The sequence below is a fragment of the Hippichthys cyanospilos genome, chromosome 16 (assembly GCF_059441005.1).
Source record: "Hippichthys cyanospilos isolate Australia breed blue-spotted pipefish chromosome 16, RoL_Hcya_1.0, whole genome shotgun sequence".
NCBI lineage: Eukaryota > Metazoa > Chordata > Actinopteri > Syngnathiformes > Syngnathidae > Hippichthys > Hippichthys cyanospilos.
Genome location: NC_142384.1, coordinates 1,017,167 through 1,039,013, shown reverse-complemented (window position 1 = coordinate 1,039,013; position 21,847 = coordinate 1,017,167). Strand labels below are relative to the sequence as shown.

Below are 21,847 nucleotides of genomic sequence, written 5' to 3'. Positions count from 1 at the left end.
GCCTTATTCACATTTAATGTTATCAACCTATGCTAAATAAACATACATTTTAAGAGTGAGGTGACGTAAAATTCTTTTGCATAGCGCATAAACCATAAAGTCTCAAAGGGTTTGTCAAGTCAGTTGTCAAGTCAAATTTATTTGAAATTGTCCTCGATCACTACACAGTCTCTAAGAACATCAAAACCAGTCTAATTTATTTACATAGTCCTTTATCACAACAGTTTTTCTAAGGGCTTCACAAGTGATGCAGAGTGCTAAGATAACACATTGTACCACATTAAACGATAACGGTCCATTTTGATGATTATTACAATGAAGATGAATGATGACGCTAAGAAGGAAGTCCTCCACAAAACCTGGTGCCTATCCATCGCCATAGCCGCATCACTTTGGAGATGGCCCATCTCAAATGTTGTTCTGGTGGGTCGTCACAGAATCCAGACAGCTGCATCCAATTTGGTCATCGCCATCTAGCACCCCCTCCATGCCACGAGGAGGGGGCACGAAATAAGACAAAGCAGCGGCAGTCAAACAGGCCAAAATTTCATTGAACTAAATTCAAATGTAATTAAAAAAAATAATAATAAGTGGACAGTTGCGTTCTACTGAGGGAATACATTAGTTTCACTTTCTGCGGGTATGACATTACAGACAAATTTTCACCTATTAATCGCCTTTTCCTAAATGAATTATTAGGCTGTGATGCTGCTGCACAATACTTATGCATTTTTACACATGTATTGCGAGGTACTTGACCAGCCTTCATTATGTCAATAGTTTAGAATCAATTGTTGCTTTTCCTTTAATCAGACAGGGAGAGACTTAAAAAATAATAATTCAAATAAACACATTACAATTTCTAATGACACATTGTTTTAAGATTTTAAAGTTTTATATTTTAATTTGAAAATTTCAAGTCTGTCCAATTAAAAGAAAAACAGTTGATTTTGCAAGCTATATGAACAAACAAGTTATGTACATTTATTATTCCCCCCAAAATAAATATTAACGCATGAATAAATACATGAACTACTTAACAAGTGCCAAGGCTCCACGTTTACCAGCTTGGTAACATTTAAACAGTTTACATGTACAAATATTTGAGCATTTTATTCTTTCTATGAATCACTCTGACAGCATTTAAATTGGTAGAATTCCAATTCGCCTAATACGTATATACATAATCTAAATCTCATCAGGTAAAGTGTCCCCACACTCTGCTCCATAAGTTTAGGAGGAGCATAATGCCACTGCTATAATGTTAGAATGACAGCATGTACTGTATTGCAAAATAGTAAAGTTCTTGACAACTTCACAAACAATGTCATATACGTTTCTGGAGGATAGCTACTTTGTGAATGTGTGTGAAAATTAGTTAAATGTACTTACCACAACACAGAGAATTAATTTAATAAATATATACTATCCCTAAATGATTGATATATGTCGGCAACACAACTGATTCTACATCATAGTGTGTTATTTATGTGCTCAATTTGTATACCTTTTTCATTTATTGGTTCTGTGACAATCTGAAGCCAACGTGACAATCAAAGCCAGTGGATTTCTGCTGTACAGTGATCCCTCCTACTTCGCAGTCTCAGATATCGCGGTCTCAGTACTTCGCAAGTTTTCACAGGAAAAATTAAAAATATTTCAAAATAAAAAATAATTTATGCGTCATTCGGCTCGTTACGGTGACATAGTGAATGACAACGTAAGCTCATATTTATAGTTTATTATCATTTATGGTGATAACGCACGCTGCTGCCTATGTTTAGTAAGCGATGAGTATTTATTCTGTTTATGTGTTCGTTTGTGTAGAGGTTGCACTTTATAGTTGGTAGTTGTTAGTTGTTGCTAACCCGCTAATGTCTGCTAAAAATACAGTAAATTCATAGATTAAATTTTGGCAAGTGTTTATATGTTAGTTGACTGACTTTAACATTGTTGTTGATTTATTATTCAACAGATAATACATGATACACCATACATGAGCCAAAATAAATGTGAAGTTGAACGTGATGACTTGCGTACTCTTTCACCGGAGTCTTGTTGCAAATAACCAGTCCTGAGAACAAATTCTCAACAAACTAAGTAATATTAGTTATTTAATGAAGCTACAATAATGTTAATAAGGATAATGTAATGTTAAATAATAGGAGAAAGGAAATAAAATATCTAAAAAATACAACAAAAAAAGGATTGTTTATGGTTACTGTGGCTATTCCAGCATACATAGAAATCTAGGAACTGATACCCTACTTCGGGGGTTTCAGACTTTGCGGGGGGTTGACACCCACTATTAACCGCGAAGTAGGGGGGGATAACTGTATTGACAAATTTCATGAGTTTGGAGGAGAGCCCGTGAGCCGATTTCTAAAGCAATGCGAGTGTTACCAACGCTCAGACTGTTGCTATGAGTGACCTGAACTGCAAACTTTATGCAATTCTTGATTCCTCTAGCATAACGGTTGTCATCATGGAGTAGTTGGAAGCTCGCGTCAAAGGACTCATAATGATGTGAACTGCAAGATTGGCACGGTTCTTGAATCTTCGTGCAAAACCGTTGTCATTCGGGTGAGAAAATACATCAATTTTCTGTGTCAGTAGAAATACATTTAAGTTTAAAAGTACATAATATTCCTTCGTGATCACTGAAATATGTTGGCAACACCAATGATTCGACATCATAGTGTGTTGTTTTTACATACACATGATCAATTAGTGTTCCCTTTTCTGTTGTTGGCTGAGTGACAAACTGAGAGTAGCCTTTGTCTATTACAAATTTGCAGATTGTGGATGATTGAAGAAAGTCATCATTGAAATCTCCCATGACAGCTATGGTGTTACTTAACGGATCTAGCCAATCAAGTAACTTGCCGAGATTTTCTTTAAATAAAGTCTTGGGGTATGATGGCGGTCGATAAATGATTACAACTAAAATATTGGACGCAGTACATTTGTAAGCCCAGCATTCTAAATTGACATTTGGTACTTTGATTATCTCATATTTCATATGGTGTTCAACATACATGCCTACGCCACCATGTTGTTGTTGCTGCAAAGAAATCAAAGTGGGGTTGCTGCCATTATATGCTAAACTCCTTGGTGCACTATGAAAACTGTAACCATCAATTTTGACTGTTTCCTCTGAGAAAGCAGCAGGTAACCATGTTTCAGTAACAGCAATACAATTAAGTTGCAAATGCTGTGTACATAATGCCAAATCTGATACATGGCGGGTCAAATTTTGCACATTCATCATAAAAATTGAAAATGCATGTGTGTTGAGTTTGGTATTTATTACGTTTTCAATCGGGAATCTGGACATACTCTGCATTGCATCCTTAATGTATTCTTTACAATACAGCGCTTTTTCTTGAAAATCTTGAATAATTAACCCAGACAAACTGGTAACACGACTTAAGGCCACATATGCCTGTCCGGCAGAAAATATTTTTTGGAGGGACACAACAACTTTATCAACCGTAATTCCTTGTACTTTGTGTATTGTACAAGCCCATGCAAGTTTAAGCGGAAATTGACGGCGCAGGCCACCTTGTTTTGTGACCCTTTCTTCCTCTGGTTGTATCGCGGTGGAACCTATAGAAGCAAATAAATTGGAACCTGCACATTTCCTACTTTGCGCACCGATACTATCATCATCAAATTTAACATAAATCGCCTGGGGAAAACCATTGTGCTGGGAACTAATAATATCTGTAACTTTTCCGCAAACACCGTTAACGAGACCGTCCATAACATCGACATTCTTACACAACATTACGCGTGCACCTTTTCCCAGAAAGATTTTTTCTGCTAAATACGTGTCGTAAGTTCTGGCATGGTGTCCACTTTTTAGCTCTAGTTTGCCAGTTTTCTTATTAGTTACAAAATCCTGCGCATCTATCTCAAAATATTCAGGACAAGTCTTTGTAAGCTGTTGAATATTGTGATCATTTACTTGTTTGTTTGTCGGAAATATGTGCAGTGCTGTGCTGACTTCACCGGTTTCACATTTTTTTAGTGTGTCTATGTCAGTTTTTAACATTGGGGTTCCTTTGGATCGAGTTCTTATTCTATTTAGCAACTCTGCAAACGCGGTGTCTTTCTGTCTGACTATGTCTTTCAATTCTACAACTTTAAATAGACTGGACCATAAGTTAAAACCCACCTCATCTACATAAAGAGGTTTTCCTTTCACTGGAGGTAACTGGAAAAAATCTCCGACCGCAATTATACTGACTTTACCAAAGGGGTAAAAGTCACCGGTTTGTTTAATTTGTCTCAATCTACCGTGAATGTATGACAACATTTTGTGATCAACCATAGATATTTCATCAATTATCAGAATCTGCAATTCACTATAGTAAGCGCGCAATGAATTCAGCTTTTCTTCGCCCAGTGGTGTGTAAGGTAGTCGACAATCTTTGCTAATACTAAATGTGTTGTGAATGGTTGATGCATGTAAATTGTATGCAGCAATCCCTGTAGGAGCAGTTATTAAAACACTAATGCTGTCAGGACGTTTACAAATTGTTGACAACAATCTTGTTGCTTCATATTGAATTGCTTTAATTAGATGACTTTTCCCTGTCCCGGCACCACCTGTGATAAATAAGTGTAATGGATCTGGATTTTTGCCCACTATCTTTCCTAAGCACCATTGTCGAATTTCAAAGAAAACTGATAGTTGTGTCTGATTGAGAGATCTAATTAAAACCAATCCATCACTTCTGCTCATGATGTTTTTTCTCTTTTCCAAATGCAAACTTTTTTGGTTACCTTCTGCTAATTCTGGAATATTTTCAACATGTTGTTCTTGCATTTGGTCTTTCGCTTTTTGTTCCTGCATGCATTGTAACCGCTCTAGTTCTTGTTCGGGAAAGAGCGCACACCAGGCATCTTCCAAAATACCTTCCGAATCAATCATATTCTGGACAGATTCCAATTCATCGGCTTCTTTTTCAAACATGCTTCGATTGTATTCTACAACCGACTTCACAGAATGTCTTGAGCCATCACTGAACTCCACAAGACCATTTTTATAAAACTGCTCAAATAATACACAGTTTAGCGGTTTGAGCTGTGCATCTATGCGGTACGGTAAAAATAACTGCATCACACTTTGATAAAATAATTCCGGATTTTTTGTTTCAGAAAACCGCATATAACGAATTACTGCTGGATTTGTGTGTGTTCTCCTAGTGATAAAACCATAATTGTTGTTTAGTTTGATCCGATTTTGTGACTTCTCATTTTTACTCAAAACGCGATACTCAGATGCAAATGTGGCCATGCACATATCATTAAAAACAGAGTCATTCGGTCTATTTTTATACCGATCAACAAAACTAGTCATCCACATATCATCTGTGGTCAGATTGTTTGTCGCTGCCTTTTGTCTTAACACATTTAAAGGCAAACTCATTTTTACTTGATTGTCCCCAGTTGGTACAAATACTACTTTTCTTGAGCATTCTTTGAGATGCATATTAGTTAACCTGTAAACCGCCTCTTGAGCGCACACCTCTCTGTTATGCAGGTAGACACTGCCTAGCTTTTTCAATGCTTCCTTTGCAGAGGTATTACCTTCTTTTAGTGCTTCTTGTTGTGCATTCCGCAACAACAGCCCCATTTCTCTCTCTGCCTTTGATATATACGAAATGATGTACACGATACATGCGTAAGCATCTACCACGTACTGTATGTCCATGTTTGCATTCCAGCATTTAAGCAGTGGCTTATTATACTGATTTATCCACACCTCATTAACGTCCCTTTTCAAAACGACATGTGTATTTCGACTAAAGCATTGATATGCATCCTCAAACATTGTCTGATTCATATCAAGGCTCGCAAACAAATGTTCTACATTATCATAATTTGCATTTTTATCCGAAAGGGCTGTCTTAATTGCTCTCATAATTTCTGCTGCTTGGGTACTGTTTTTCTTACTCTCATTCACACACGTGCATTTTGCTAAATTATTTGTGTCATTTACCGCACATTTGCATTGTTCTTTGGTTGAGTTATCACTTTTGCTCCGACAAATAAATGTCCTAGTGGATGGTTGCCTGGGAAAATTGAAACGGCAAACTGTGTTTTTCTTTTTACAAGTTTTGGTATGTTGCTTTGAATGCTCTTGTACTGACTTTACTATGTCCAATAATGGCTGATCTTTTGACGGTATTTCACATGTTACATATTTATCTATAAATTGACATACTTCGTCATCAGTGTTTTTGTCAATCAGTGGCGCATTTTGGATCCAAAAAAGACAGTGAGTATGAGGTGAACCGCGCTGCTGAAATTCTATCCGATAAAAGTAGTCCACAATTTTTCCAATTGGCTGTGAATTAGACATGAGCACCTCCCGTAAAAAGACATGCCAGCGAAAATCAAAATATCTTGCTGCTGCTACAGGATTGTGACGCAAAAGCTCGCATTTGTCTGCCCATTCTAAGTCTTGCACTGTCTGTGTTCTACCCTCATTTTTCAAAATACTGTACAGAAGTGTTTTCCACCTCAAATCAGCAGAAGAAAATGAACAAAACCATGTCGGTATCCCAAGTTGCCGAATGCATGCTGTCAAGTCTTTTTGAACCCCGGACCAAAAAGCTGGTGTGCCTCTTATGGGTTTAAGAAAACGATACCCTTCATCAAATTGTAATAACTTTTTTAAAGATTCTTCATTGTTTAAAAGGTCATCACTCAGCTTTTGATGTGACTGGCCTTTATTTCCTTTACGCAACGCGATAGATACATTTGAAATAACCTGATCAATCTCGGACATGTACTGGGCAAAAAAGATATACTCTACATTTTTTGCAAACCTGCCATCAGCATGTAAAATTCTGTTATTGAAATAACGTGCCAATGTAAGTCGATATGGTCTGCTATTATGGTATGTATTTTGTCCCTGTGGAAATAACACTGGGAAACATTTGCCTTCATTTGTACGATCGGAAAGCAATTTAACAGGGTTATTCCCTTCTGCCGGGGCCAAATTCAAAATGTCATCAAAATACTGATCTAATGCTTCCTGGCCTATATCAACAGGCATTAGACAGGTGTCTTGGAACATGCAATGTTGTTGTCTATCATGCAAAAGCTCATCTTCAACATCAATAGTTTTTTTGCAACTTTCTACATTAGTATTATTCATAATCTCTCCATCCTCGTCCTGTTCCCTGCGAAACTCGTTTATCCATGCTTCATTAAATTCTACATCTTTATAATACACATTTGTTAATTTTAGAAATTGTAATGCTTGTTGAATGTGCATTGTGTCGACAAATTGATATTCATAATGACCTTTATACGTTATCTTACGCTTCAATTTTACAGGCAATAAAGAACCTTCCATACTTAGACGAGGCAGCATATTAGTAGTTTGCACAACGTTCGCAGGAACACATGTAACTGGTCCATGTACTCCATTTTGGCCACCTTTAGGTAATGCTAGCATTTTCATGAATGGTATATGTAACGCAATCAAATGTTGTTCTAAGCTGTTCAAACATGCCAATTCCGGCGGAATAGGTTTGACTGTCAAATTATTAATTGTGGATTCGGGAGGCATTACACCCTTTTTGATCTTACTATTGCATGTGAAGCAAATCCACAGCTGGCCTCGAGCTGAATCTAACAAGCTACATGGTTCTACACATTCATCACTACATTTATGTAAATAGTCCTCAGTTATACATTTCTGTGCTATTACAGATATTGCCTTGTTTGTAATATAATTGTCTCTTTTACATTGTAAAACCTGATGTCTAAACAGTAATCTATGGCAAATGCTACATACAAATTCTGGCCCATTTTTAACTTTATCATAAAAATTCTCTAGAACAGCTTCAAATTGTGCTAATTTATTTTTAAATTTTTGTTTTCTCTTTTTGTTGGCTTCTTTTACATTTTTCCTATGATCAGGATTATTATGGTATTTGTTTATACTTCTCAGTTTTACGTTCTCTCTGTGTAACACACTATGACAATACTTCTTTAAACTTCTTTCTTTCACTTTTTCTCTATGCAATGCGTTTTGCCGATATTTCCGAATACTACTTTCTTTCACTTTTTCCTGATGCAATGCGTTTTGCCGATATTTCCGAATACTACTTTCTTTCACTTTTTCTTGATGCAATGCGTTTTGCCGATATTTCCGAATACTACTTTCTTTCACTTTTTCTTGATGCAATGCGTTTTGCCAATATTTCCGAATACTACTTTCTTTCACTTTTTCTTGATGCAATGCGTTTTGCCGATATTTCCGAATACTACTTTCTTTCACTTTTTCTTGATGCAATGCGTTTTGCCGATATTTCCGAATACTACTTTCTTTCACTTTTTCTTGATGCAATGCGTTTTGCCGATATTTCCGAATACTACTTTCTTTCACTTTTTCTTGATGCAATGCGTTTTGCCGATATTTCCGAATACTACCTTCTTTCACTTTTTCTTGATGCAATGCGTTTTGCCGATATTTCCGAATACTACTTTCTTTCACTTTTTCTTGATGCAATGCGTTTTGCCGATATTTCCGAATACTACTTTCTTTCACTTTTTCTTGATGCAATGCGTTTTGCCGATATTTCCGAATACTACTTTCTTTCACTTTTTCTTGATGCAATGCGTTTTGCCGATATTTCCGAATACTACTTTCTTTCACTTTTTCTTGATGCAATGCGTTTTGCCGATATTTCCGAATACTACTTTCTTTCACTTTTTCTTGATGCAATGCGTTTTGCCGATATTTCCGAATACTACTTTCTTTCACTTTTTCTTGATGCAATGCGTTTTGCATATATCTCTTTATACTCATTTCTTTAAGTTTCTCTTTGTGCCAAGGGTTTTGTTGGTACCTTTTTAAACTAGTTATGTTAACCTTTGCCTTGTACAAAGGATTTTGTATGTTTTCTTGATATTGACTTTTTCTTTGATGTCGGTGTTTCTCCTTCAAATATTTGGAAGAACGCGTTTGGTGACTTGTAACATTGTCATTAACATTAGATGCTTTATTGTCAATACTTAGCCTTTTACCCATACTCAAAATGGCAGTACTGTTAGCAGTTGTCCTGCATTCACATGAACTTTGACTTGTATTTTGCTTCCGAAAATTGTATACTGTGTTGAATGTATTTTCACACAAACCATAACAGTTTTGCCATTCCGGCTTATTTACACAAATAACTGTTTCATAATGTTTGCCATTGCAATTTTCCAGGTAAATGCCTTGTTTTGCATTTGAACTATATTTTAGCCACTTATTTTGATAGAATGTAAAGATATTTAGCCCTACACAATCTGCTGCTGCTTGAATCTCTACTTCAGTAGCCCAACTACCAACGTATTGCATCTTTGATTTTTTTATATATTCTTCTACGGATGAGTGCTGATTTCTTAAATATTTTGTATATAAAAGTGGATTGGATTCCATTTGCTTTACAACAGCGAGTCTAATTTTCCTGTGGTTCTTTTGTGAGCCACTCAGACCTTGGGAGACTGCTCGAAAGAAACAGTTGCCATCACTGACAATTTTCTCTTTTTTGCAAGGAGAACCTAACAAACCAAAAGCTGATGACTCTGGTGCATCTGGATTTTGAAACTCCAATTTCAGCCGATCACATATTGCTTGTGCTGTTTCTTTACAAACTGGTTCAAACGACATACTTTTAGAGGTCATATTACCAACAAATTGAATGTCCTCAACATGTGCTATGTCATTGTGATTTTTGAGTGCAGTTGAAACGCGACTTCTCAATGACATCTTATGCGACTGTGACAGAGGGTCTTCCACTGCAGGCATTTCAACACAATGTTCAGATTGCTGGACCATCGAGGAAATCAATGTGTCTATCGGAGAAGTTTCATTTAAACCATTGCTGCCACATTCTGAAGGGTCAATTGACGCTCCAAATGACATCGGTATGTTGAATCCATTAGTATGTGCACTAATGGTTTTCCTTTGAATTATTGTAGGACTAATCGGCTTGTTAGTCGAAGTAAAATTGCTCACACACAATTTATCTGTATTTCGTGGAATGGAATCATGAATTTTCGCGGTTTTTGAAATACTGCTCCTTAAGAATATCTTAGATTTAAGTTCAAGGGAATCCAAAACTATCATTCCGAGATCAACAGATTTGTCATATGAGCCTGTGTGCACAACATGCAACCCCGAAAACTCATAAAGAGTTTTGCCTTTACATGTCATTTTGATGAAATTGCATAAGTGATCATAAACATCTTGTAGCCCACGAAAGTAAACTATGACACTTTTACCACCAGCAACTGGCATTCCACATGCACTGCGGGCATGGGAATCCAAAACTGAATAGTGTCCACTTTGACAAATAATTGCAGTGGTATAACAGCCGATGGTCAGTAAACACGCGTCAACTTTATCAAAAATTGTGCACAATGCATGTAACAGACTGAGGCTTCCACCCTCCACAATCTTGGTTTCGTCAACAAAGGATAAATAACCTTGTGCCACAATTACATTGTCGAACTGAAATTTCTTACCTTCAAGAACTAGCAGCTTAGGTAATTCATCCCCGTTTAAATAATCGTGATAGCCACCGATCATGTTATTGTTGTATAAATACGTGTACAGACTATCACCTAAAACAACAACTTTATCTAAATCTTCTGCACACCATGAAAAAATGCTGCTAACCGTGTGCTTTGCCACACCTACATAACATATGGCCATACACTGCTTGCCTGGATGGTTCAACCGACTGTCTCCCTGATGAAAAGACCCATTCAAACTTTTGTCATGGCACTCTGTAGTATGGCTTGGACGCCCAAAGGAAATAGGCTGGTAGGTAGTGTTTGCTCCCTCAATGTGTGGATGAGCCTCAAATGTGAAGTTAAACTCAGTTGCAAATGACTCAAAAGTATAACTAGACCCAAAAACATAGAATGTAGAGACATTACCGTGACCAGCAGTCGTATTTCGGATGATCTTGGAACTGATCTGCGGTGTATGCTGCTTGTTGGAAGCTCTCTTCCTCTGCAATGAACAGTAAACCATTCAGGAAAGCATTCATTTTTTTTATTGCACAAACTGCAAATTAACTGTATAAAAAATTTAACACACAACACAAAAATAGGAATACAGAAGTGTTGTCATACACAGCATCACAGATGAGGTTTACAGTAGATTACACAATAGTTATATTAAAGAATTTCCTTCTACACTGACAACAGCGTTAATCATGACCTCCAGACATCAAGTATTTAGCTAAAACTTTACAGGTATGATAAAAATAAACAAGACAATCAAAGTACTTTTAAGCAATTTTGTACATATAATCCAGGGAACTAACCTCCTGCACTGCCTTTTTCACTGGACTGGAAGAAGACGAACTTCTATTCACCACAGGTCTTTGTGTTGCCTATAAAACAGAAGTTTCTAAATTACACACCCTTAATGCATACAACATGACATGGACAAGGCAAAACAAGGGCAACCCAATCCATGCTCCATTGATTAAATCACAACTCTGCATGTCTTTACATGATAGGTAGTCTATCAATAGCTTGCTCCCAGTGTTATTTTCTGCTAACATTTTAGCAGTTATCATTTGAAATAAATGTAATATCATTTAAACCTTTTTCTTCACGTTTTTTCTTTGCATTAATCATAACAAACAAACAAAAAAATAAGAATCTGCTTGTACAATTAATTCAATAACATTAACTGTTCTTCCTTCATTCATCGAATAATGGATAAAAACGAAAATAAGTAATCACTAACAAACACAACACACTTAATTTTAAACTATTGTAAATACTATTTTTTTTTTAAATAAATTTGTGTTAGAACTAATAGTTTACGTAGCCTAATTCACATCATTTTCTCTTACATTTTCATATTGACACGTCACATTTTTTAAAGGTATGGAATAATATGTGATGAATGTAAGGAATTGACCTCTGAAACTTTCGCCTTGATACATGTTTACATTTAAAGATATGGAATAATACGTAACGAACGCAATGACTTGAATACTATTATTGTATCCAATAAGTCGTCAAATCAGTGTCAGTTCAGTTTGTCAAGTGGGTTGACTGCAGGGATTTTTAAGGTCTAGCAGGTGTCAGTATTTAATGATATTAACACAGTATCAGCAGTGACACGCTCCATACCGCCTTGTCAACCCATTACTACTTATGAACCACAGTCATTTTATGGTACTTAAGTCATTCTAAAAACAGAACACAAACCTCATGCACAGTGACGTTCGCACTACTGGAATGCAGACTTTCATCCATCACTGAGCTTTGTGTTGTCTATAAAACAAACACACACAAACAAACAACTAATTATAATATTTATTCAACTACATTATGTGGCCTTGCTTCGTTCTACAAATACTGGATAAAAACTATAAAATAATAAAATGTATGGGACGTCAACCACTTGGTCCCCATGGGCACGTTGTAGCTCTTCCATAAATTGCTAACCAGTGATGGAGCATTGTGGTTTTCTAGCAATGCTGCAGAAGTTATCATTTAGAAAATATGAAGGGATTTATTAACCTATTGATGCGTGTTCACAACTATCTGTTTCCAAATTATTGTGAGAAATCATAAGCATGAGAAATCACATCACCAATAAAAGACTACCTTTATTTCTGCATTTGTTATTGCATACATGTTTTACAAACAAATATTCTTTTGCATTAATCATTACTATACAAGTAACTCACTTACTAAAAGGTTGAAGAGCCCTATAATACCACAACCAAAGTGCATAAAACTGATGTTGTTAATGCTTGAAGAAAACAAAAACAAATTACAAAGTCTATTACTAATTATGAACCATAGTAATTTTATGGAACTTGAGTAATTCTGAAGTCAGAAAACAAACCTCTTGCACAGTGACGTTTGCAGTACTGGAGGACAGACTTTCAACGACCACCGGCCTTTGTGTTGCCTAAAACAAAATAAATAAATAAACAAATAAAGAAGAACAATAACTGCTTGTACAATTTATTTCAAAAAATGACTTGTCAACGGTCCGTTGAACAAACAACGACCACAGCTATGTTTTCCAATCATTTACTCAAGGCTAAAAATTAAGATTCTGTTCTCTGTCTACTCAAACGATGTCAGTCATACACAAGCTATTTTATTGTTTAAAATGACAACAACAACTAAACACAAACCTGTGACTTCAGCAAAGTCCTCTTGGGTGGCTCAACCCTTCGTCCATATCTCACAATGTCTGCGTAGGATGGCTGATGAAAGGCAGAAAAATATTACAAAAACTAATCCCCACATTAGTAATACAACTACTTTTGGACATTAAAGTGCTTTACCTTTTAACAATTGAGAGTGCCACGAAAAATGACTGGAGCCACTTTATGTTAGGATTCTATTGTAAAGCCATGCAACTTACTTTTTGTTCTTTCGGCTCTGCTGTGCAACGCATAGGCTTAGAAAGGTCCGCTGGAACAACCTTATTCGTCACACCTAAAGTTGCATCGCCCATAGTGACTCGGGTTAGAGGGACGAAACATTCTTTAAGAACATCCTGTGAAATAAAAATGTAAAAAAAAACAAAAAAACATTGTTTCATCAATAATCATTGCATTCAGCTGCTTCACAATCCTTTAGTCAGTGCAACAAAGTAAGATGTTCTCCTCTCCCGTCAACAAAAACTGTGTAACAATCAGTTATGAATACGTCAAACATTCCACAAATTAGCAAAAGCACACACACACAAACCTGTGACTTCGGCCGAGTCTTCTTGTCAGCAGAAACCCTCATGCGGCCATATCTTGCTTTGTCTGGGCATGATTTCTAAAAAAGAAAGACAAAATCAATTTTTGGATCTGCAGCTTGTGTACAGTATAAGCCTTTAAAGTGTTAGCAATCTATAATGTGTCGAGTACAATGACTGAAGACACTTAATGATAGAATTTTACCATGAGATGTACTGTACATGCACATTACCTTTATTTCCTTTGAAACCACTTTGCACTCCACACGACTGGACATATCTGATGGTGAAACCTTCTCCATCGCATCCAGGATCTCACTGCTGAACCACACTGGAGTGAGAGGGATGAAACACTCCTTGAGCACAATCTATGGAAGAAAATAGGAGACAAACCATTACTGAATAGCTCCTGTCAATCATGAGTCATTATGCATATCCCGATTGTTTTAAAAATATATATTAACAAACCTCTTCCTCATCCTCAATTTTAATTTTTTTGCAAGGTACACTGCAGGACTGCTCAAGTTTCTTATTATGGTTCCTCTGTAAAGACAAACAATGTAAATTGTATTAATGATAACCCCTGACCACTACTTCGACAAATGTTGAGGACTTAAAATTAGAAACTAAATACTTGATAAATATTAGTAATAACTAAAGAGAAAAACTATGACAATATGCAAGTTATATTACCTTCCTTCCTGGTCCAAGAATGATCCACTTGAAAGGGTTAAGCACACGTGGAACCACAGTCTCTCCCTTTACCACAATTGTAGGAGTACATGTTGGTGATGGTGGCCTCACAACAGCTTGTACCACAGGTGGGGGCGCAAGTTCTGTAAGGTGCTGAAGATAAAAAGACCAATGATAAAACTTTGTTTTACACATAATTGAAACCGGTCATAAATGTTTTTACATATCCCATAAAATACAAATTACACATAAGTTATGAAAATAAACTTTGAAAAGTCTGATGAAAAATCAAAGCTCACTACAATAACACACATACACAGGAAACACAGTAAATACAAAACGACTAACCTGATGAGCACCATTCCACATCAACTGCGTCAGTATGTCCATACCATGATCATCACTCAAGTGGACCTGCAAAAACACATAATTAAAATTGACCTAAAAAATAAATTAATAATTAATTACAAATTTAACAATAACCTTCATTACACTTGTATCTGCAATGATTCAACATATTTATATATACAACTGAGTGCACATGCAACAACAACAAAAAAAACATTAACTTACACCGTCTCGACTCCACAGTTTCAAGTTCCTCAAGGGGAAGGAAGCAACAGCAGACAAGTACTTGATCCCTAACAAATTAAAATCAGTACATTATTATGAGCATATTCATGCAACTATTTTCACGTTTTCCACTTCAAACTGAGCCTCAGATACAAGTTGAGTCCTTAGGGGGTGCATAAAAATATCTTTGTAGAGATTTTGTGGGAATTGACGTCACCTTTAAAAACCTTTACAGTTGCAATGGAAATTATATATTTTTATCAGCTTCCTCACTTTTTGTTTTTTATAAAGAAACTGAAAGAAAGAAAAGTAGTAAGGTGACACCTGTCTGTACGCTGCAGCTGTCCACATAGCATCTGCCCAAATATTCTTAAAACTGTTGATAAACTATGTTTGAAACACCGGCAAATCTACCAAAAAACAGTTCTCACTATTATTCTAAAGGTGACAATGCTTTTGAAATTGACAGTATTTGTGGCAAGACCCTTGTTGGTTTAAACGTCAAAAAAGTAGGGCCTTATAGTGTGGACATTATTACACTCATACGCCACGTAATCACTAACATTATTTTATTACAAACTTTTTAAGCATACCCATGCGTGCTGCTACACGATGATACTCCTGACGCAGATATTCTTGTTGGGCCAAATCCACGGTCAATCGTGGAGGAAAGTCCAGGACAAATACCTATGAGAAAGAATTATTACAAACATTCATATTTACACACCCATTTCAACAATAATACAACCTACATGTGTCCACAATAATTATAGTACCAAATATACACCTAGTAACACAACGCCTGCATACCTTATTCGGCCAGCGACTGGAGACATGACAAAGAAGTGTGTGGAAATCCACTCCTGCCTCATCAGGCGTCCGACTTGCTGTCACGTTGTTGCCAGGGGCCAAAAGGCAAACAACATCGGGTGTCCTCGGCACATCGACATTGAGTACTTCCTTTGCGAGCTCGGACGCGTTTGCGCCAGGAGTGGACATGACACCAAAGTCCAGGTAGCCCTTCGGCACATCGACATAGCCATCCGCGATGCTTCGTAGATGTGAGTCGCCAATGAGCAACACAAACTATAAAACATAATGTATTTCTTATCAAAACATTGACTAGTCATATCACAATCAATTATTTTATTGCTTAAAAATATGATACCTTCTTGTCTGAAGACTCAGCTGGAATGACCAACTTGTGGCTCCGCTGAGTAAAAGGAGAAATTGGCCACTGGTTCACTTTGTGACGGCGCCCAGTACCATGACCTATTTAAAAAAAATAGATCAACTAAATGATTTTAATAACTTTTACTTGCTTTTCCTTGTACCCGTTACCATACACAAAAAATTTACAGGGATGTCAAACTCCTTTTAGCTTGTGGGTCACAAAATCTATTCCCAAGTGGGACCAATCCCTAAAATAATTTTATATATGTATAAAACCCTAAAATAACAAATCCCTTATTAAAACACTGTCAATAGTACAAACATAACATCACTATTAAACATAAAACATTTTTATTAAATACAGAAGGTTCAGGTTTTTAATTTATTGATAAAACATTTCTGTTCATTATTACATTTTACATTACAAAAACATCTGGCGGGCTCATCCTTGAGCATATAGTGAGCATTAACAGTCACACTTGTTCGTAACATATTACTTAGTACAGGAGAGACAATGTTTTCATTCATTTACGTGTGTGAGTAAAATGTGTTTGTGGATTAATTTCGAGTTTGCATACATTGTTTTAACGCTACTTTGTTTTGCGGGCATGCTGAAAATTTCTGTTGCGTTGCTTGCGGAACATTTGCTTTATGTTCTCTATGAATACTTTTTTCTTGGTTAGCTCATTTCTATTCCATAACGAGTATAAACTTCGTACTACTACTACGTACCTACATTGGTGCCCTTTGATTGGTTCGAGACATATTCAAATCTGCAGTGCATCTACATTGGTGCCCTTTGATTGGTCCAAGACGGTTACAACTCTGAGTCGCATGTGTTTTACGCAACATTACGTCACTAGATTGGTGCCCTTTGATTGGTCGGAAACGAATTCAAATCTGCCGCGCTTTGTTTTGCTCACGGTTAATTGACGACAGTTAACGTGCTAACGCAACAAATTTACAAGTTCTAATTTTATTTACACTCTAACATTGAACATAACTTTAAAACTTGCTATCTATGACGCATAGAGTGAAATAATAATGAATACAAAAAGACGACTTGCTACGTATGTTTTCGCCCATCGAAAAAGACATTATGCCACACAGCGTAAAAACATAAAATTGCTACAAATTATATAGTTTGAACCTACGGTATACAAAGGCTCTCCGATGACTTATCTCAACCTCGAGATGGCGTTCAGTCGCTTTGAATCTCAAGGACTCCGAGCGACGATACGCTTTCCCCCGAGCCATCTAGGGAGGAAAGTTTGTCATTAATATATCACTACGAACGAGTACAAAAAGGCATGTTTTCTTCAAAAATGATGGACATTAAATTGAAGCTTACCGTTCGGCAAACAGAATCCTTTGGAGAAAATGCTTCAAAAGCTTGCAAGCAGTGAAAAAAAGCTCGTGCTCGACGTCTCTGTGTTTGCGTACAGCAAAACAGCTACTAAGCACAAACCAGGGAAGCTTTTGTCTGAATCAATGAAACAGGCAAAAGCGTAGATTCTAACATAGAAACCCATTACATAGTTACCCGGAGTCGTACGTCACGGCTGTTGACCAATGGGAGCAAGGAGGAGGAGTTGTGGAACTCAAGTACACTCGCCGGCCTTAACACGAATGTTTTATTCGACCCAACCCCCACCGACAGAGTCTACCAAAAGTTATCGACGAAAGACGAAGCAAATACCAAAGTAAGTATTTTCTTTTGTTTCTGTCCACACACTTTTTTCTCCCGATGTTGTTCTATGTTCCTTATGTATTATGGCTGTTTTTGTTCGTGATTTGTGTCGTGTTCGTGTCCATTTTTTTGGCAAATGGGATTTGCTTCGAAGAGAAAACAATTTTGAAGAAAACATTTGGATGATTCACCATCCCCCAGGTTTGCAATAAATGCAAATTTTAAAAATGGCCCCATGCTAACGTTTGTAGTCTTGCAGTTGAGTGCTATCTAAAGCCCGTGTAACTAACGATTTTTACCTATTATGTATACTTTTTCTTTTTTTCTATTCTTTAATCAAACAAAAAGCATAGAAATAAAAACACTAGGGATCTGAAGATTTCCCCGGATTGCTATAACAGGCAGACGTTCAAAATGAAACGGCGACGTACTTTCTTAACCGTTGCATTAAGTGTACAGTGATCCCTCCTACTTCGCGGTCTCAGTACTTCGCGGGTTTTTCCAGGAACAATTAAAAATATTTCAAAATAAGTAGTTTAAAAATTGCGCAAACATGGAAACAAATGGAAAATAGCAAAAAGTACATTATACAGTACTGCATTAATCAAATAAGTAAGTAATATTAGTTAATAACTATGTTAATAATTCTTCAAGCGTTACAGTTCGTGACGTTGGCTATCATATTTTGAAAAGCATGCTTTTAATTTGTCGGTTCGCGTTGCATTTCCGTTTCCTGTATTACGTTCTCTGCGTCATTCGGCTCGTTACGGTGACGTAGTGAATGACAAGTAAGCTCATATCTATAGTTTATTCTCATTTATGTTGATAACGCACGCTACTGCCTATGTTTTTTGCTTCATCATCGTGAAGCAATGAACACGTTAAAGATGAACCGCGATACAGCGAGCTATAACTGTACACGTAAGTGGTTAACGCTAATGTTGTTTGAAATCGTGCACTTTCATCGGTCGAAACCCGACTCCATATTGGTTATTAACCTATCACAAATTTGTTTATGACATGTACATACTTTTGCCTTTACACAGATTATGGAGTCTTCGCCCACCAAATTTGCTTCTGATAATGATCCTCAACTCACTTCCATTCGACATGAATGCCAACTCTTGTCTGTGAGTATAATGCCATATTTAAAAACGAAATGGTTTAAAATATTTATATAATGCTAATACGTAATGATGTTCTTGTTCATGGCAGTTGCCATTAACTCTCCTACTTCCTTGTTCCTCCAATATTCCTCACGGGCAAAGAAAGCCTATACCTTTGCAAGGTTCACTCTGCAGAGCTTAATGCTCACTTCCCTTTTTCTTTTTTATACAGTTATACATTTCCTAACAAATGCCTATGTAACCTGCATTTCTACAATCAAAAGCACTCAATTGTGTCCCATTCACATTGACAACACTGTGACTTCACAGACACAAGTACATTTGTGCTGCTTTGCATCAAATCAATGTTACCAATCAATATTGCTTTTATCCTTTTTCGAAATATTACCATACATGTACACTTTTCACCAATGCCTTTCTCCTGATAGATCTATTCTACATTGTAATATTCATAGATTACTTTTAGTTGCTACAAATCAAGTCATTGCCTCAAATTTTTTTCTCCCCACTAAGACGTTCATATCAACTGCTTTGTGTTTTCAGTACGCATGCACCGATTCTGCAGTTGATCGCCAAAGTCTGTATCAGCGCAGCATCTCAGTCAATTCACGTGTCATGCAACACATGGTCCACTTGACACGATTGAATCGCTCGCTGCAACAAAAAGTTGCCTTCAAGGAAAAGCAACTAAAAGATGTCCAGAACAAATTAGACATATTAGAGGCATGCAGAGCGTTTGTCTATGACGGTAAGATATTACACACACACCAACATAGGCAGAAACACAAGCATGTAGTAGTTCTCTTTTTGGTGTTTGTTTTCGTTTGCTTTTTTCAATTAGCTTCAACCAAAACACACCTCTTCCAAAACACATCATGATATCCTCCTTTTTTTTTCTGTTCAGAACAAACACATGCTGCAACCCAAACGAAGGAAGAAGCAGCAGAAGAAGAAAATAAAGAAGTCCAGGATGAAACAGACAGCAACTAGAAGACACATACACACGCACATATATTTATATACATGTATAAAGCTTTTTCAATTTGTGTACACTTCAGTCTATTTAGATTTTTGTGCTAAATAAAAGATTGTCATTTTAATTTTTCTCCTATATGGATCGCATTTTTGAATCCCAATACATGCACGCAAATTCACCAAATTTTTCACACTCATGAGACTTGCGGAAAACATTTGCCATCCTTTCAATATTGTGTTGACACCCATTGATGGAATGGAGGTTGGATGACAGTTTCCCCCAACAAATATCTTTACTTTGGACTGCTAACGCCACCTATTGGTTTGAATCACTAAATAAACCTTCCTTTATATATTTTTTGTGGGTTTTCAGCTCATGCTCATCACTGCTTTGAATGATGGAGATCCACAATGAGTTTGAACACAAATATTAAATCAATGTTAACTATAAATAAGTCAATGTTAGTATATTTTTTCCGTTTCTATTTACTCAGTTGCGCCTGTTGAACAACTGCGAATAAACATTTGACATTTTCAAAAACATTGAGTTCTAATTTTCACCTGCATATGCATAAACATGTTCATACCCCTACGTGTCCAAACCCCAGCCTGTTCATACCCCGACTTGCACAGGTCTGCGAGGGCCCTTTATAGCTGCTTGCAGCTCTAGTTATTATTATTATTATTATTATTATTTACTGTGCAGCGCTTTTCCATTTTTGAGGGCCTAAACATGCACGAAAAGTCACCAAAATTTGCACATTTGTCGGGCCCGGTGAAAAATTGGATATTTTTGTGTTTCCCAAAACAATGCAAAAAAAATGGCTCTGCAGCGCCACCTAAGGTCCAAAAAGTGCACCTGGTCCCGGCCCGTTTGACCTAGAGCTACGAAAATTTTTAGGCATATGTAGGACCTAGAGACCTACAAAAAAGTCAGCGTGAGCCATGTGCTCAGATGTACAGAAAAAGAGTTATGAATTTTTGAATGTGCATTTTTGGCCCATTTTTGCACGTTTGCAGGTCCCAAACTGCTCCTTGTTTCTCCTAAATGCTTTACTCAATCGCCTTCAAATTTGCTGTGGTCCATATTCACACATAGGGGCACAAGTGGGCAAAATTTGGTGCAGATCCGCTGACATATATGATAGGGGCGTGGCTTCAAATTATGTGTTCAATTTTTCCTTCGCCAAGAGGGACAAAAACCTTAATAACTTTGATGTACTAGCTTAAAAAAATCTAAAACTTCATAGACACATGGAAACTTATGTCTTTAACACCTTTAAAAAAAGTTTTTTTAAATACCTACTAGCGCCGCCTAGTGGTTGATTAAAATGTCATTTTTTACAGTTTCATGTATTGTGCTCAGTCTGTTTGAGTAAAACAAGTGAAACTTGGTCAGAATATCATTAAGACATGGAATATTAAGATTTTAAAATTTTATGACTTTTCGACAATGGGCGTGGTCTGCACGCCACCTCAAAGTCAGATGACTCGCCAAAACGAAAAAAGTGGCTGTAATTGGCCCCAAAATGGCCTTATGAGTGGAAAATAGCTTCTTACTCCCGGCCCATTTGACCTAGAGCTACAAAAATTTGTAGCCTTATGTAGGACCTCGAGCCCTACAAAAAAGTCAGCGCGAGCCATGTGCTCAGATGTACAGAAAGAGAGTTATGAATTTTTGAATGTGCACTTTTGGCCCATTTCTGCTCATTTGCAGGTCCCGAACTGCTCCTTTTTTCTCCCAAACGCTTGACCCGATCGACTTCAAATTTGCTGTGATGTTTGATCTGACTGTGAGGCACAATTGTTCAAATTTTTGTGATGATCCGCAATCAAATCTGTTGGGGGCGGGGCTTCATATTATGC

General features: G+C 36.8%; 2 protein-coding genes and 1 long non-coding RNA gene across 4 annotated transcripts; 1 reads left to right on the top strand and 2 right to left on the bottom strand.

The window, feature by feature from the left end:
* Positions 1-119: 119 nt before the first annotated feature.
* LOC148410116 (uncharacterized) lies at positions 120-7,656 on the bottom strand. The gene has a single exon (XM_088437961.1). It carries the CDS (start codon positions 7,589-7,591, stop codon positions 2,597-2,599), a length of 4,995 nt encoding a protein of 1,664 aa, XP_088294087.1. The 5' UTR covers positions 7,592-7,656; the 3' UTR covers positions 120-2,596.
* A 375-nt stretch (positions 7,657-8,031) lies between these two features.
* On the bottom strand, positions 8,032-15,888 carry LOC148410115 (uncharacterized). The gene is made up of 15 exons (XM_088436833.1): positions 15,793-15,888; positions 15,610-15,703; positions 15,017-15,084; positions 14,792-14,857; positions 14,444-14,596; positions 14,219-14,293; positions 13,984-14,118; positions 13,756-13,830; positions 13,427-13,561; positions 13,194-13,265; positions 12,896-12,961; positions 12,250-12,315; positions 11,349-11,417; positions 8,944-11,032; positions 8,032-8,042 (listed from the first exon to the last, which is right to left on the bottom strand). Exons 1-15 carry the CDS (start codon positions 15,886-15,888, stop codon positions 8,032-8,034), a joined length of 3,270 nt encoding a protein of 1,089 aa, XP_088292959.1.
* A 1,973-nt stretch (positions 15,889-17,861) lies between these two features.
* LOC148410114 (uncharacterized) lies at positions 17,862-20,396 on the top strand. 2 transcript variants are annotated; one of them, XR_015868229.1, is made up of 4 exons: positions 17,862-17,892; positions 18,926-19,009; positions 19,550-19,754; positions 19,911-20,396. It is a non-coding gene; the product is annotated as an uncharacterized LOC148410114 (long non-coding RNA). The 2 variants fall into 2 exon arrangements; XR_015868228.1 differs by lacking the exon at positions 17,862-17,892 and having other exon boundaries at positions 18,832-19,009.
* Positions 20,397-21,847: the final 1,451 nt, after the last annotated feature.